The sequence below is a fragment of the Carassius carassius genome, chromosome 5 (genome assembly GCF_963082965.1).
Source record: "Carassius carassius chromosome 5, fCarCar2.1, whole genome shotgun sequence".
Lineage (NCBI taxonomy): Eukaryota > Metazoa > Chordata > Actinopteri > Cypriniformes > Cyprinidae > Carassius > Carassius carassius.
The window spans coordinates 20,661,131-20,678,452 of record NC_081759.1 but is presented as its reverse complement, the minus strand read 5'-3'; the positions used below and the strand labels follow the sequence as shown (position 1 = coordinate 20,678,452).

Genomic DNA, 17,322 nt, shown 5'->3' with positions numbered 1-17,322 from the left:
TAATCCTTAAATAATTCTAATGTGTTGAGTTGCTGCTCACAAATACTTATTACAGTGTTCAAAATAGTTGCTTAATACATTTGGGGAAAGTGTGATTTATTTTTTATGATTTTATGAATAAAGTTCAATAGAACAGCACAGTAAATAACAACACAGAATAGATATATGGAAAAATCTGTGTAAATATTCTTTATTATTGTTTCCCCCAAAACAAAAGCATTTAACAGTAAGGTTTACACACACACACTCACTTCAGTGTTAAATTCTCTTGTTTAGGGGAAAACATTAACAAAGAATATTCATACAGGGTTTTCCATATAACAACTCCATATGACTAATGCCCTGTTTTCCAAGTCTACTAAAGCCCGTAGGGTTTGGAATGAAAATGTAGCGAGTAAATAATGACAATAATTATTCATTTCCCTTTGTAAGAGGAACAGCATAGTCAATGGTTAAATCAGCAGTATATTTGTCCAAATTTGAAGATTTACTTTGTTGTCAATATCTTGATTTGTGACATTTCACTGAACCCCAGTTGAAGGACTTGATGGTTTTGTTACTCATAAAACCCAGTGGTCTATTCAAGGTCTTCAAATCAGATGAAATGAAGCATAGCTTGTCCTGCGTCAGTCACTTGAATAACCAAGTTGAAAAAAGGTTTTGGCCGTTAAAACAACCAACCCATTTGGCCACAACTAAAGGAAAGTGTTGAAACCACTAGTGTGGCGATAACCTCAGATGTTAAAGTGAGGTATAGAGTGGGAGGTCTGAAGAAACCTGACGACAAAAGCAGTGATATGTAGTGATTCAGAGCAGCAGACATGTGAAGACTAGCGTTGTTTGATAGCTGTACTTGTCCAGGCCTTCTTCCACCACCCACATAGGCCTCTTTCTGTTCACAAAAGACCTGAGGGCGAGCGAGCAGACGGCTCTCAACTCCTCTAAACACCGCAGTCTGTACTCAGACATGTTACAGCACCGCCTCCTAGTGGTAAAACGCAGTTATCAATAATCATATTCTTTAAGAAAATATCGCTAAATACTTATCAGTCGTACATAGGTGAGCTGAGCGGAGAAATGCCTTATTGGGTGTGTAGCAATGGGTTGGTTGCATAGACTGGTTGGTTGAGATGGATTTCTGGTTATAAAATGCTTAAGAATAACGTTACTTCCTCACAGCATTACAAGTACATAAAAACCCCTCTAACCTATGTACAGTACCTTGTTGTTGTTTGTTAAACCACCCTTTATGTACAGCACTTTGGTCAACTAACTACTGTTGTTTTTAAATGGAGCTCTAGAAATAAACTAAACTTGAAACTATGTTATTTCTTATGACAAAACCAACTCTGTCAGTGTGTGGGTAGAAAGGAAAGCATCAATCTGCTATTTTGGCTGGTCTTTTTTCTAGGACAATGCCTTTTACAGCAATGAAGCACAGAGCTCAACGTCAACATTATTTAAAAATGTCCTTTAAAACACAAATTGCAGGCAAAGGTTTTCAATCTCTGTCTACCCCTTTACTTGCATAACACATTAACACACCTCAAATACATTATGAACAACATATACTCTGTTTTACAATCTAATTATGTCATGGACATATCAAGATACTGATGGCTCGTTTTGATTCAGAATGTGTGAATATATTTGTCAGAGGCAATGCTGGCACATTCTAGAAGCCTCTTTATCTTGGACCAGTTGTCAGGGAGATAAAACAAGTGCAGATATCGTTGAGATATCAACAGCTTATGCAATGGACGATTAACGACTATAAAAGGTTGGGTTAAATACCAAGGGAAGGCTATGGTTTACAGCAGTGTAATTTAACAACAGTCAGCAGTTATTGTGGTGGAACAACCACAGAAATGTGGCAGAGATCTTCAGTCTGTGAAGCTGGACAGTCTTCAGCCAGTGAACCAGGAGAGAATGCAGTCTGTAAAGCTGGAAGATTTGCGATCTGTGAGCATGCAGAGTCTGTAGTATTTGACGCTGGTGGATCTGCAGGCTGTGAAGCTGGACATTGTGAAGTCTGTGGAGCTGTAGAGTAGACAGTGTGTGGACTTTCTGTCTCCTGGTTGTCCTGCATGGGCTTTAATAGGCTTTTACCTCTCTCAAGTCTGCTTTTGTCCACCAGCCGGAAAGCCTCCATGAACTCATCAATGTCAATGCTACCATCATTATTTGTGTCAGTGCTTATAACCAGCTTGTTGATGACCTCATCAGAGATCTCCATTTTCAGATAGGCACTGAGCAGTTTCAACGTCTGACGGAAATCCTCAAAAGTAATGAGACCTGAGAGAAACGGAAACACAGGCCATGGGAGTGTTCTTGATTAATGTCACTGTGTTATCACAATGAACTGTACATAATTAAATGGGATATTGCAGTGTTAATCATAAATGATTTATCCATGCATGTTTCCTTGCAATCTTTCAGAAGGACGGGACAAAAATCTATCCCTCCCTGTAACCAATGAGAATTAGTAAACAACAACAATTCAATAAATTTCCAATGGACAAAAGGAAGTCCCACCCTACATTTTTTCTCTTTCAACAAGCAAATATACACGTCACAATATCAAAGAAAAGACAATCGCAACGTTTGTTTCATGCTCACTTTAAAGACCTCCTCAGCAAGACTTTTACCTAATTTGAGACTTCATCTTATCTGAGTTTGTCCTTTTGAACATATATTTTAAAATACGAGTCATTTGTTTTTAAGTAGCCTTGCCTTGCCATGGGTTTTTGATCGGATTTTGAGATAAATGCAAGCGTTCAGTCGATTTTAGAAGGGTGGAATTTAAGTGAATTAGGAATTAAGATAAGGAAAAGAACAGAAAAGCATTAAAAAAAAATAATTTAAATAAAATTTATGAATCATTCATTATAAAATCTAGAAATGCATTTACACCAGGGTTCCTCAAATCTTGCCCTGGATGGCCAATGCCCTGCAGTGTTTCACTCCAACCCTAATCAAACAAACCTGAGCAAACTCATCAAGGTCTTCAGAATTCCTAGAAAGTCACAGCTAAGTGAGTTTGATCAGGGTTTGAGCTGAACTCAGGGTTGTGGCCCTCTAGGACTGGATTTGAGGATAATATATCAGGTGAATTTTCATTTCATGACAACTTAAATGAGTTATTATTATAATTAGTAGTAGTAGTAGTAGTATTACAACCTGCGTATATTTTTTCTTACCTGAATTATCTGTGTCCACTATTCTGAAAATGGTCTCCAGTGTGGAGCGATGTCTATACAGCGTCTCCAGCATCGTCTGCTCAATGTGCTGTAGTGACAACGGAGGATAGCAGTTTCTGCAATGTATTGATGACATTTCACAATGCTAACACCACAGACAGTGATCAAGTGAGTGATCTGCTTTACCTCAGAACTGGGCTTTTTTAGGGCAAGATCACGGAACCAGCCGTGGTAGTCCAGCCTCCCATCGGTGGTGCTGGACACGAGCTGTGGATGAAGCACTCGCCAGGGCAGATCCAGGTGAAGAACTCGCTCGATTGCACTCGCCCACTCATTCAGACAGATCAGTCCTGTCAGGTCAAAGATCAGACAGGAATCTGCTCTTACGAGGCACTGACATTACTTTCTCAAAACTAGCCACCAAGTTACCAGAAAACTTACCTGCTTGTTAAGTCATGAGGTCATAAGAATTACTGTTCCTGAGTCCAAGCCTTGACTCATTTCAATTTAGAATAGCATCTCATCTCATACCTTGTTTATGAGCATTAGTTACTCATATCACGCATTTACATTAAACTAAACTTTACTAAAACTCACAGTGTACACTTATAGCTCAGCATCTCAGGCACCAATATTTGAATGATTCATAAAAGATGAATCACTGTCTGGCCATCTGAGATATCAGTATGATGATAAAAGTTAGGATCATGAATTCTCAGTTATATTACAGCACACAGTGAGTGCATCTTAGCACTGTTTGTTGCTTGCTTTTGGCATTTTATAGAGTGTTTGGATCTGGAAACATTAAAATGTGATTTCAGACTTAACAAGCGGACTGTTTTCAGATAATGAATTCCATTTATATTCTTTAGCAATTCAGTAAAGTGCCATCATCAAATCACAAGGTGGCAGTACTGCAGTACTGTATTAAAGTTAGTTGTGCGTACCTGTGTTCTCCTTATCAATCTCTTGAAAGGCACTGAGGAGATCTGACTTGTGCACAAACAGTTGCTCTCGTAGGACTTTAAAAGCTGTGTGCTCTGTGCGTTTTACACTGAAAGAAGAAATGAGGCAGAAACATGACAATGAAACTCCAACACTGTAACTTCAATAGTAACATTCATAACAGCATCTGCTCTAGTTTTTCCAACAAATCCTAAGTCACTACTGAACAATACATTTAAAATTGTGAATAAGAATCATTCCTCTAGTTCAGTGGTTCAAAACCAGGGGTCCGGAGCCCACTAGGGGCCTCAGCGAACTTCCACGGGGGCCTCAAGATGATTTAAATGATTCAAAACAAGCGTCACATTAATTGTAATACTTGTTTTGAATAAGTTTATGTTATCTTCAGCTAAGAATAAAAATATGTCTTCAATTCATACAATTTAGTTTTTTATTTGAAGATCCAGAAATCCCATGATCCTAATACTAATAATAAAAAAACTACATACACAAGGTAGCCTAATTTAAAAAGTGTGATATATAGATTTAGAAATTCTTTAGCTTTATCCTTATCCAGTAAATCATGAAAAACTGGAAGTCATTAGGACTTTGATTATTGTTCTGGACAATGAGGGTCCTTGGAGTCCTTGGAGAAGGTTGAGAAGCACATATTTAGTCGTGTTGATTACTTTTGTGGAAAGCTCAGTCCTCGGGTCATACTGGTGGCCTGATACTGAACAAAGTAAGGCACGAGATCTGGACCCAGCCTGACGAAGGCTCCTCTGTTACTGCCAACCTCATAGTAGTTAGACGCTGAGAAAAGGGTCAGGACCTGAAAAAATCCATGGAGGGACAACCATAATCAACATTTAGCTACATTTAAGCTATACATAATGATATTTGCACAACTGAAACAAGTGTAAAATGAATTTATTATGTTACAGCAAATTATTTTAGGGCTTTTTTTATATTATGATAAATTAAAATGATGTCCTGCTAAAAGAAAGGAAAAAATACAAAGGAGAACCCTTTATCTAATTAGTTTCACTAAAATGGAGATTTTTAAGAGAAGCATATAGTTAATGAGAACCTGTATTTCTTTAGTTATAAAAGGGCAACCTCCGATGAATAATTTTACTCTGAGCTCAGCAAGAGAATTAGAAAGAGAACATTACTCACAGGACACAGTGTCCTAAAAAAACGCTCTAAATTAACATGAGCAGTCATAAGTACATGAAGGTAAATGCAAGACTGTGTGAAAAGCCTTTAGAGGAGCATGTTCATATAAATTCACGTATTGTGACATCTAAAAACTACCAAAAAGAGGTCTGCTTCAATTTTAGTCATCATTATTTCCTTCTCAAAAGTCTTTCTGAGACCCCAGATCACTGCGTTCCTGACCTTGCGATTGTGGCAAAACTCGTATCCGTCCTGTTTGCACTCATGTGAGCGGATGATGAGCTGGAGGTTGTGCCTGTTCAGAAACCCCTCGGTGACATCAGGACCCCAATAACAGCCTCCTCCACGGACCTCGTTGGGAATGCAACCATCATGAGACATGGGGTCACTCCACAGCAGGTCCAAAATCTGATGGCACACAAGAGATACCAAACATTAGATGTTTCTTACAAATGACTTCATATCATTGGGCTGCTATATGTATTAACATAAATACAAAAAGAGAATGTGAAACCATTTGCATTGCTTTTAAAATGAATGTCCCAAATAGATGTCATTTTACATACAGTGCTAACATTTGTCTTGTGATTATACTTTCAGAGCCTTATACTTTCTGTGCATTTTATTGTTGGTTTTGATGCAATGTTTTTCAGAAAAACCTTCCATACATTATTTGAAATACTCCTAATGCAGTTTGTGTTTTTTTTATAAACCGAGGTATGAGTTGATATTAATGGTGCAAAACTACACATGTATTGCATTAGTACAGTTATTCTCGACTGGGGAGACTAAGGGGTCTCCTAGGGGGTCTCAGATTGTTAAAACATATTATGCTCATTTACAAAGTCTTGATTTAGTTTTTTGGGTGTACTAGAACAGGCTCTCATACTAGGTTGTTCGAAAAACACATTATTTTTTCACAAATTCTACATTATTACAACACCTCTCTCCCCAGTCTGACATGAACAGCTTGAATAGTTCTTGTATCAAATGAAGGCCCGCCTTCTGAAATATGAAATGTGCTGTGATTGGTTAGCTGGGCCAGTGTGTGTTGTGATTGACAGCACTCTGAACCTGGTCGGGAAATGCCATGCCCCTTACCATAGCTGCCTGCCAGCTTTAGTTTAAATATTGCTTCAGAGTCAAATCAATTTGAGCGTGATTCAAACCCAGATAATTGAAACCACTCTTCATATGCCTTGGGAAAGCAAGTGTTTCTCCAACATAGTGATATAACACTCGTTGCCTTCTCTAGTGCAGTTCAACTAGGTCTCGTCCCATTCATCGATATTTGTGATATCACAAATCCCAGAAAATATGCGTTGTAGTCCAAACAAGTCGTTCGTTGTACTTTTATGCTCAAACAACAACATTAAAGACTAACTGAAGTTGAAAATGTGAAAAAGCATCATAGAACCCCTTTTGTCACGAGTCCGGTCCCGGTGTTCCTCCCTCTCACCACCAGAGGGCGCCACTTCCTCATATCTCCGGACTCATTCACCTTAACACTACACACCTGGTTCACTCTGCACACCTGTTGCATCCACTCACACACTTACACACACACACCTGGCGCCCATTGTCAATAAGTATATATTCTCCTCACTCCCACCACTCTGCCTGCCTGGATTAATTGTAATGGTGAATTGTTTCTCGAGTTCCGTGTCTTGTGTTCAGAGGTGTATGTGTGTGACTGAGCTGTGCTGGTATCGTTCCCGTGATTTGTTTCTGTTTTGTTTATGCTGTGTTGGCTTTTTTGTTCTAATTAAAAGATTCTTCCCTGCATTTGGACCCAGACCCTGTTCATTCCACGGCGCCCTCTCTACCGCGCCGTGACACCTTTAAATTAAGTCTAAACTTACTAAAAGTGAACCAAAAATGGTTCTTCTATGTCTCTGCAAAAACTATTTAATAAATAAAAAAAACTTTATTAACCAAACTTTTACCTTTTTCTAAACTTTATTTTAAAGAGTGTATGTCAAATTCAAAAACATTTTATTAATATTTTTTTTTTTAAATCTGCATTCTGGAAGAATCACTGGGCCATTGAATATTGTTATGGATAATGGAGGTCAAAAAGGCTGCCACATTTAGTACTGCAAATCAGTCAAACCAGGAACAGTATGTACAATAGCACAAATGAAGCCCACCTGTTTCCACTCCTCATTGCTGGTGTCTTTAAACTCTGATGATTCTGGTTCAGAATCAGATGACACAGCAGAGCTCAGAATGCGGTGAGACTTGCTGAAGCTGGACAAGCTAAACTCTCCTTGTTTACGACGAACCTCGAACTCCTCCTCAAGTGTCCGAGCCATGGCCCTTGAGAAGTCTTGAAGGGAGCGTCTTTGAAAACTTTCCCGAGCACCAAATGGTTTGGGAAAGGTCAGCGAGCCCCTTCTGTTCTTACAGATGATCATCTCATCATAACGGTCTGAATCTGCATATACATTAGTGTGTGATGGAGTCTTCTTCTTCGGAGGCCTCAGAGCAGACACATACTACAGAAAGACAACATTCATCAGTTAAAAAGTAAAAAAATAGATGATGTTCATGCTTTAACGACATGCTAACCATTTGTTTGACTCACTCTGTGTCTGTCCACTCGAGCAATCAGAGCAAGATCGGTGGTATCAGAGATTCCTCCATGGGCTATCAACACCCGCTGGTCAATTACTGTCACTAAAGGCAACCAGCTGAAGATTTTCTGGAGCAACTTCAGGATACGCTTCCCATGCAGCTTAAAGAAATTGTACATATGAGTGATTTATGTTAACAATCTAAATCAAATAACTGTCACCATTATGTGAAGAGCTTAGAACAGAAACATTGCAAAACAACGGAGCATAACATATGACTGATTATGTTAATGAGTTATTAGCATATTATCCTATCGCAGCACAGTTACTATCATAAACTATTATCATCAAATTAAAAACAAAACCCTTAAAAAGAATTACTTAAACAATAAATAAAATAAATTAATTATAAAAACATAATTTTACTAGTTTCCAAGTCAACAATACTCACTTTGTTTAGTTTCAGTTAAAGTAAAGTCACTAACACTAAAAACTCTTACTTAATATAAACTAAACAGACATATTTAAAAATAAGACAGCAAATTCACAACAAATTCCTTAATGTTTTACTTAAATAAAAAATAAGAAATGAGAAAATATTAGAAAACAAAAAATCTAATTCAAACTAAAGCTGAAAGCAGCGATAAGAGGACCCTTGCACCCGTACTCACCGCCACCTGTTGGCCTTAGAAAAATAGCAAACTGTGGGCAATATGCATTTATAATGGAATATGTCATTTATATGTGGCAAACTTCCAGCTGCCAGCTGGTGGTGCTATGACTATAAATGAATATTGGCATGTATATGTCTTTAGTCCAGGACTTTCATAAAACATGTGAAGTCTGGTGCAGATCGAACATGGCATGTTTGAGTAAACATAACATGACATGACATCCTGTTGCCAAAAGGTGGCACTATGAATATATCTGAATACTAGCCTTTAGATGTCTTCAGGCCAGGACTCATATCAAACAAGATAGTTAGGCCAGATTGGAAATTTAATGCTTTAAAAAAAAAAAACATTTCTTGTTGTCAACAGGTGGCACTGAAAATCATGACTGAATATTGGCATGTAGATGTGTTCAGACCAGGACTCTAATCAAACATATCCGACATTGTATGTTTAAGTTAGTGTAAACAAGTAATTTCCTGTTGCCAACAAGCGGCACTATGAATTTAATATTGGCCTTTAGGTGTCTTCAGGCCAGGACTCTTATAAAATATATGAAGTTTGGGGCAGATTGGACATTGTATACATGAGTAAAAACAACTTCCTATTTCTTTGTATTAATAGCATACTTTAGGAAATTATGTGGTGCTATGAATATAACTGAATATGGGCATGGACGTGTTCAGGACTAAACTCCTCTCAAACATGTGAAGATTTTGGCAGAACAGACAATGTTTGCCTGAGTTACAGCAACTTCCTGTTTCATGGTGAAACATTGAATTTTGTCAGGCCGCCAAGGACACGCCCTTGGACAAAAACTGAAGATCTTAATTTAGCATCGCAAAGGCCTTATAACACTCAGCAAATCTGAAGATGATCTGTTTAAAATTGTAGGAGAAGTTCGTCAAAGTTCGAGGCCTGAAAATGGCAAAAACTACACAAAAATCATACAGGAAATTCAGAATAATGGACTTCATTTTGGGTTTCAGATTTTGTACCAAGAGACTTTTTTGTAGGTATTGGTGTGTTACATGTGTACACCGAGTTTCGAACTGTACATGTACGAGAAACATTGCGTTGAAATTCTATAAGTGGCGCTAATGAGCCATTTTGCCACAACTAATTCTAAAAACCCATAAAAGATGTCAATTTCCACCACCTCTGACGTGTGTGCAAAGTTATGTGAGCTTTTGAGCATGTTTAGGCCCTCAAAAATGTGAGAAGGAGAAGAAGAAGAAACAAAGCATAATTGTATCTCATGAATAATTTTATACAGCAGTGATAATACATTTATAATACTGACTGTATCTATTCAATGTTACAGCTTTAGAAAGTATAATGCATTCAAACACGTTATACTAGACAAACAAACCTTTAAATATTATAAAGCATTTTAATTTTGGATACAATTATTTATGAAAAGATATAATGCATACAACATACATTATGAATACCTTTATAATGCATTATAAAGGTTTTAAGTAAAGTGTATCCCAATTTTATTTTAGAATACAAGTATAAATATAGAATCATAGCTGTATATTAAATTCCCTACTAATCAAACGTCAATCCAATGTTTTTTTCATTTAACAGCTAATTAACAGCCACAGCTTATTTATTTTGTCAGTAATAATTTACCTCCATGTTGATATTTTGGATGAAAACCGGGAGGCTTGTGACTATCTCATAGACTGCCAAGTAAGTAACACTGTCAAAGTCCAGAAAAGTTTGAAAGACTTGTCAGAATAGTCCATCTGCCATCAGTAGTTCAACCATAACGTTATAAAGCATCGAGAATACTTTTTGTACGCGAATAAAAACAAAAACAACAACTTTATTTAACAATTTCTTTGTCAACAATCTCCTCTGTGTCTCTCCATATCACCGTATGCTCTTCTGTATCCGCCTGCGCCTCAAGGATTTGTTTTATTCGCTTACAAAAAGTATTCTTGTCACTTCATAATGTTACGGTTGAACCACTGATGGCAGATGGATTATTCTGACAAGTCTTTCATACTTTTCTGAACCTTGACAGTGTTACTTACTTGGCAGTCTATGAGACCGTCACAAGCCTCCCGATTTTCATCCAAAATATCTTAAATTGTGTTTGGAAGAGGAACAAAGCTTGTATGGGTTTGGAATGACATGGGAGTAAGTGATTAATGACAAAATTTTCATTTTAGGGTGGAGTATCCCTTTAAAATAATAATATTAATATATTATCTTTCCAATGTTAAAAATGAATTAATCCATATATTCATTTTCCGACTTAGGTGTCATATATTCAGTCAAAGGTTTGTTAATTTACCATCTAGATAGTTAACAGCCACCAGTAACCGAGTACAGAAAGTCTTGAAACCTGCTTGTTGTAATCCTCTTACTGAAGACTGGCCCACATTCCGTGAAAATAACTGCAGGAGAACTGACCAGAGATTCCCCTTTTAAACTGTAAGTCTGAGCATGCCACTTGCTGGTAATGTGTGCTGTTCTTGGAAAGACAGTGTTAGGATATCCCTTACTGTTTCATGATGGAGATAAACAGCTAACACCATATGGTAAACAAACTCTTAGGAACAGGAAGCTGAGAAATTACAGCGCACAGACATTAAATGTAGGCCTAAACAATGACCTACCTTGTATTTGTTCAGTACTTCTTTGGTAAAGCCATACCTTTGAAGAGAAAACGACATGTTTTCACAAAAACAAAAATCCAAAGTGCCATAAGATTATACTTGTAGAAAAGATAAAAATACCATTTTATTTGACCATTTAAGTTAATGGCACTGAGAGATTCAGATGAAAACACAGTCTGTATTCTTATAGTTCTGAAGTTCCCTTTCAAGGGAACTTTAAACTGCGTCCTCTAGGGGCCGCTATGGGGAACACCTCTTCGTGACCCGTGTCTGAAGTATACATTGAAAAAACACCAACTTGTTGGCCGGCGACAGCCTTTGACATCACTAACGGCGCGACTATAAACAAGCACCGGGAGAACACGTCATTCATCTTCTTTGTCTTCACTGACTGTTCTGTTTGAAGCGTGCATCTGAAAGAACCGGTAAGAGCAATCTTTCTCTGTTTATCATGGCGAAAACTAGCAAGCGTTTAGACAATGTGTGCATCCGTGTCGGCGTTATTTGACACCCGATGACACACGCGATCTTTGGGTCATTTGTTTAGGTGAAGAGCACGTACGCTATGTCTTTGAGGAGGCAATCTGCGTTCATTGTGAGCATTTTTTCAATGGAAAAAGCTCCGCTCTCGTTCGTCTCTCTTCTGAAAGAAAAAGAAAAAAAAGGCAGCCATCTGCTTCACGCGGTTCAGGACCTGTCGCTGCTGAGGCACGGAGGAGAATGAGCTTGTGAGAATACAGGTGGATCTGTCTGAATGGTTTAAAGAGGGACTTTCCTTTTCGCACTCGTAATGGCGGCGGACGAGAGAGAGCCTTGGGAGGATGATGTTATATCGTTAAAACTTTCTGATACTGAGGTAATTCTTTGGAGTGATTGGGAAATCCGCGACACCTGCGACCCACCACCGGTCTCGAGTCCCACAGAGGAGATGGAAGGATATAAAACGGGAGCGACGACGAGAAGTGAAGGACGAGAGAGGACCAGGCCTGGGCTTTATTTTATGTTTTGGTTTTATTTTGTGCGCATCAATCGTCCGTGAGGGGCTGATGCGCTTTTTTGTGTTTATTTTGAATTATTAAAGTTTCATTTTGATTGTCCGCCGGTTCCCGCCTCCTTCTTCCCGATGATTATGGAGTTTTTGTTATTACAGAGTGAAAGAGTTAGAAAAAATTATACTATGATAAATGGATTTCCAGTAATATTGTTGTCTATCGTCGATTGCAAAGATAATATTTAAACTGAACTGAGCTGGATGATGACATCACTGACTTCAATGTTTGTACTGCCTTTAACTGAACATTGAGTATTTATTATTGTCCTTCTGCATTACTGACAAACTATTTTCCTATTTAATACTGTAAAGCTGCATTTACATGATCTGTATTGTTAAAAGTGCTATATAAATAAAGGTGACTTTAATAGTGTGTGTTAGTAAATTAATTTCCATTACCTCAAATTAATGATGTGATCTTCATGGTTTCCTCGATTAAGATAAACATCTCCAGGAAACACGAGCAGAAAAGCAAACAATATGAGCAGAATCTCTATGGAGTCTTTGCCTCGGTCCACATAGTCTCCATTGAAAACATAGGGTTTCTCCAACGACGGCATTCCATTCTGGCAAAATAGATAGAGCCCAAATCCATAGGAATAGATATACTTAAAGACATGCTTTATCAGGCTAAGACAATCTTGTAGCGGAGTGTAAAATACATACCTTGTAAAATATTAGTAGCAAGTCTTCTAATTGTCCATGTAAATCACCTGTAATAAAGTTCATAAATGTATTTAGAAGTGGCATCGAATAGTTTTATAATAAAAAAAAAACTTGAAATGTGTCAGCCACTCTCACCACAAATGGTTATTTCTTTGCTATGGCACGTAGAGACTCGGTTGATATTTGGCAACACTCTGAGCAACTTCCATGTTTCCAGAAGAAGCTGAAGAACGTAACGAGAGTGAAGCTGCTGCTTAGAGAAATTAGAAGTGTGCATGGTTGTAGACATTGAGTGTTATCTGACTATCATGAAACATATTTAATGCATACTCATGAAGAACCTACTTGTTTGTTTTTAAAGGCCTCTACAAGATCAGCAGCCTGATCCATATCTAAAGGAAAGGTTAGCCGTGGACCAGAGTAGATGTCTGGCACATCGATATTGGTGTAGCTGAAGTATCGCTCCCACTCTGCATCTCTGCAAACCTCGTTTTCTCTGAAGATATGGGAGATCAGATTTCCTACATGGTAGAATGTAAGTTTAGCATGAATACATTTCACGGGGAAACTATAAATATGTGTTTATATACAAAAGCTTCTTTTACGTTCACTGCTTGGTGGAGTGAAGTTATCCATCAGGTAACCAAGAAAATTGTACAACTGTGTGAGAAAGTGAGAAAAGAAATGTCACATAGTTGTTCGCAGTTTTCAGAGTTAAATTAAGTAGACTATCAATTCATTCACTCACTCATTCAATCATTTGTTAATTTTTTTATCACTCTGAGACCTGCTAGTATCTTTTTTTTCTTTTTTTTGATACACAGAAGTACTCTATTTGAATGTGTGCGACTTTCTATTCATTAGGAGCTACAAAAGACTGTCAAAGTGCAGTAAACGAAGTATGCTACAAACCAGTGTGTTTATGATAATGATAATGGGTTAAAATAATATGAGAAAGAAAAAAACTGTTTGTAATATTAAGCAGCAAAACTGACTGTTTTTGTACAGGTGTAATAACTGGAAGCATGATACCAGAAGCCGTGCACATTCAAGTTGCAAATGGCTGTGCCCGCTCTTAGTGTGGAGAATGGATGTCTTACTTTGATCTGGTCTTGTAGGTCTGCGTACTCCATGGACTGGAAGATGTTCCAGGTGTATCTGCGTCTCACTTCCATGCGAGCCACATACTGTCGGTACCAGCGCTGGATCAGCACCGCAGCCTTCATTGCTTTCAAGAGAACATGACTGAGGTCAGAAATAAATAGGCTATAATTAAACAGATCTGCTATAAATGCAGTAGTTTTCGTGTCGGGCTTCTAGAATTACACCCAATTAATTTTTTTTACACTGAATTATTACACTGGATTAGTTTGTATCATTTTTACTAGTAACATTAAATTTCACATAATTACAAAGGACCAGCTGTTAATCCATTGAATTAAACGTGGAAGTTAAGTAAATTATGTAAAAAGACTTATAGTAGCTAGGCTATTTTCTTGTAGAACATACTCTAATAATGTTTCTGTTATAAGCTACAACTTAAGACAAGTAATTTTTTTATAGTGTAGGCCTATTGAAAGTCTTATAACTTTGTGTATAGTAGCCTGTGGAATACCCAACAATAATCAACAGACATCATAGTGGTTATAAAGATGATGTTTTCTTACTTATGGCTGCTGCAGAAAGGCATGAAAAAGAAGACATGTTGAGAATGTAAATGAGTTACTTATATTTTGACACTAAACAAAAAATGGACAACTGTGTGCTAATTCAATAGCTGCGAGAGATAAGGTTTTACACAAGCTTTGCTGGACTGGTAAAAACTCACCTGGGATGACATTTCCATCTGTTTTAACAAGAGAATTAATTTAGGTCAAGTTATATTCACGCTAAATGGTCTTGGAATAAACATAACTCACTAGTACAGTATATATCATTCTTTGAATGACACTAGCCATTCATATTATGGTTACTGAAAACATTTTACCTTTATCAAATTTTCTATTGAATTCGCTGTTTTTTGTGACACCACACCCCATGACTTCTCCTGAAGGTAGAAAATATGAAAGTCAGTATAACAAGCACTATTATTAAGCACTTGTATGAAACAATAATTCATATTTTTTTATATTCATTAATTAATTTGATACAAATTACATTACAAAATAATGTGGATTGGACTTTTTAAATGGTTATGAAACCATTGTCCCACTGCAAAAAAAACAACAACAACAACAACAACAAAAAAACACCACAAACAAAAGTAATACACAATTTACACAATACATTATTTAAATTATTAATTAAATTCTAAAATTTAGACTAACAGACATACTCTAGTAAATCATATTATTGTACTGTACAATATTTTCAGGCTTTTGACAACAGGCTACACTAAATGTCATGTTGTTGCACATGTTAATGAGATCTAGAGAGCGAGTTAATCTGGGTTCATTGCTCTTTTGCACTGGCGTCAATCCTCCTTTTAGAGCAGACGACGTCAACACACACCTGTGCCTCTGGGAAAGCCCACAAGCTTCAAACCCTCAATGATGGCCCTGCTTCACTATAAACCAGCTTCTGTTATTCATTACAATAGTACATTTCTGAGTATCTATCTCACAGTTTTTCTCACAAAAAACACAAGAGGAAATACTTTTGGACTATGGACTTATAAACTTGTTTCTAAGGGAGGTTATTCATTAGTTCCCCAGACATCACAATAATTTAGTGTAGTGTAACAGAGATTAAACCTCTTAAGAGAGCTGTTGATAAAAGCTCATGCGACGTGCACTTTGAATCTTGTTCACAGTATGAATGAAGACTGCTACTGTGAAAAATTAATTCTACAAATAATAAGACATGAGATTTTTTTTACGTATTTTAACCCATACTAAATCCTGCCTATTTAAAAAAAATGGTTTAAGATTTCACAACATTAATTTAGCTTTGTATTTGGTAGCTTTTCTATGTATTTCTTTGAATTTAATGATAATATGAAGGGCTGTGTATGTAAATCATGTCAGCAAAACAGTGTCCTTTAAACTCCAAGCCATGAAAGCCAGAGATGATAAATCATGGTAGGTAAAACTCACCTGGTGAGTTTCTCTTTTAATCAAGGAAATCCCAGAAGATTTATTTACACAACATGTCACCCGAAGGAATGTATCCGCCTTCTGTACCCCATCGGTGCTTGAGTAAGTCAGTTCGAAGAGTAGAAATGCAAAAGAATCAGCTTGTAAGGACACAACGAAAGTATAGTCACACGCTTCCCCATGTCCCCCGAGAAACCTTCTATGTCCTGAGCAAAAATCCAGTATTTTCATTCAAAAAAAAGAAAAGACCTTGTGTCAAACTCCCGCAGCCTTCAGTAGGTATGTTTGTTTGTCTGCGTCTTAACAGTCTTCATCTGTGTAGCTGAATTAAGTGAACAAGCCCTGAAGGGATTAAGGGTAATAGCTTGATGCGACTGGACTTTTGGAAATGGCACTTTCCTAAAGGAAGTAGGTAAATCCAAAATAATGCAAGACACAAAAATAAATCATTTGAGGTGAGAGCATTTCTTGTTATGATTTTGACATGTGCACAAGATCCAGAAAGCCCTCGATAATTACAATTAACAATTATTTTAATATTGTATTCAGCTTAATTGTGTATTACATGTAGAAAAGAGAGAATCCATTATATTTTTTTAATGTATAAATATATGTCTTCATGAATGTTCAGTAATGCATGCAGTATTATAAAAGTGCTCCACTATAAATTCACTTTAAACCACAGCTTTGGGGCTTGCTTTTAATATATTACAGAAGTATACATTTGTGTGTCGACAAAAAAGAGCAAAAACTAAAATATTATTTCTATTAATATTAAGCCACTTAATATTAACTTCTTATTTATTAAACAGTTCTTAAAATCAGTTATACATTTGCAGTCATACTGATATTAGTATTTTTTTTTATGATTCTTTCCAAATATAGCTATTCAAGTCATCAATTAAAACATTAAGTATTTTCCCTATTAAAACAGGAAATATGCTTTTTATCTTGCAGCCCTACTTTTTAGATATTAAAATACAACTCATTTCCATCGTGAAAAGCAGAAGAGAAACACAAGTTGTTGGAAATTATGGCTGAGCTGTCATTCTGAGAAGTCATTCACATGCAGATCTGTAAACAGAAAAGAAAGACCATTAACTGTATTTATAAAGAAAAAGTAAATCTGAAAACATGTCAGTATTAAGACAGAACAGTCACAGTTCCATCACTAATGACTGCAAGAAACAGCCAAAAGCAACCAATTCATGTGATGCTCCTTGTAAAAGCTGACAGAGTAATGTCATTAGAGTTTTGCAAAATGTCAAAATAATATCAGAAAAGCCATAGCAACCTCTTACATTAT

At 36.9% G+C, this 17,322-nt stretch overlaps 1 protein-coding gene across 1 annotated transcript; it reads right to left on the bottom strand.

Annotated features, from left to right (window-relative positions):
* Positions 1–1,498: 1,498 nt before the first annotated feature.
* On the bottom strand, positions 1,499–16,386 carry ppef2a (protein phosphatase with EF-hand domain 2a). Its single transcript, XM_059550088.1, has 19 exons — positions 16,017–16,386; positions 14,909–14,968; positions 14,750–14,767; positions 14,589–14,597; positions 14,022–14,149; positions 13,527–13,581; positions 13,267–13,442; positions 13,057–13,171; positions 12,922–12,968; positions 12,655–12,821; positions 11,205–11,241; positions 7,912–8,061; positions 7,475–7,822; positions 5,547–5,732; positions 4,835–4,977; positions 4,148–4,254; positions 3,387–3,550; positions 3,201–3,288; positions 1,499–2,295 (listed from the first exon to the last, which is right to left on the bottom strand). Exons 2-19 carry the CDS (start codon positions 14,958–14,960, stop codon positions 1,844–1,846), a joined length of 2,442 nt encoding a protein of 813 aa, XP_059406071.1. The 5' UTR covers positions 14,961–14,968; positions 16,017–16,386; the 3' UTR covers positions 1,499–1,843.
* Between the last annotated feature and the right edge of the window lie 936 nt (positions 16,387–17,322).

Bases quoted from the DNA above. Each gene is read 5' to 3' on its own strand.
- ppef2a (XM_059550088.1), bottom strand. From the start codon at position 14,960: ATGGGGTGTGGTGTCACAAAAAACAGCGAATTCAATAGAAAATTTGAT. The intron at 13,172-13,266 runs GTAGGTTCTTCA...TTCTCTAAGCAG, and splicing joins AGGCCTTTAAAAACAAACAA to CAGCTTCACTCTCGTTACGT. The intron at 8,062-11,204 runs GTAGGTCATTGT...AATTTCTTTAAG, and splicing joins AAGTACTGAACAAATACAAG to CTGCATGGGAAGCGTATCCT.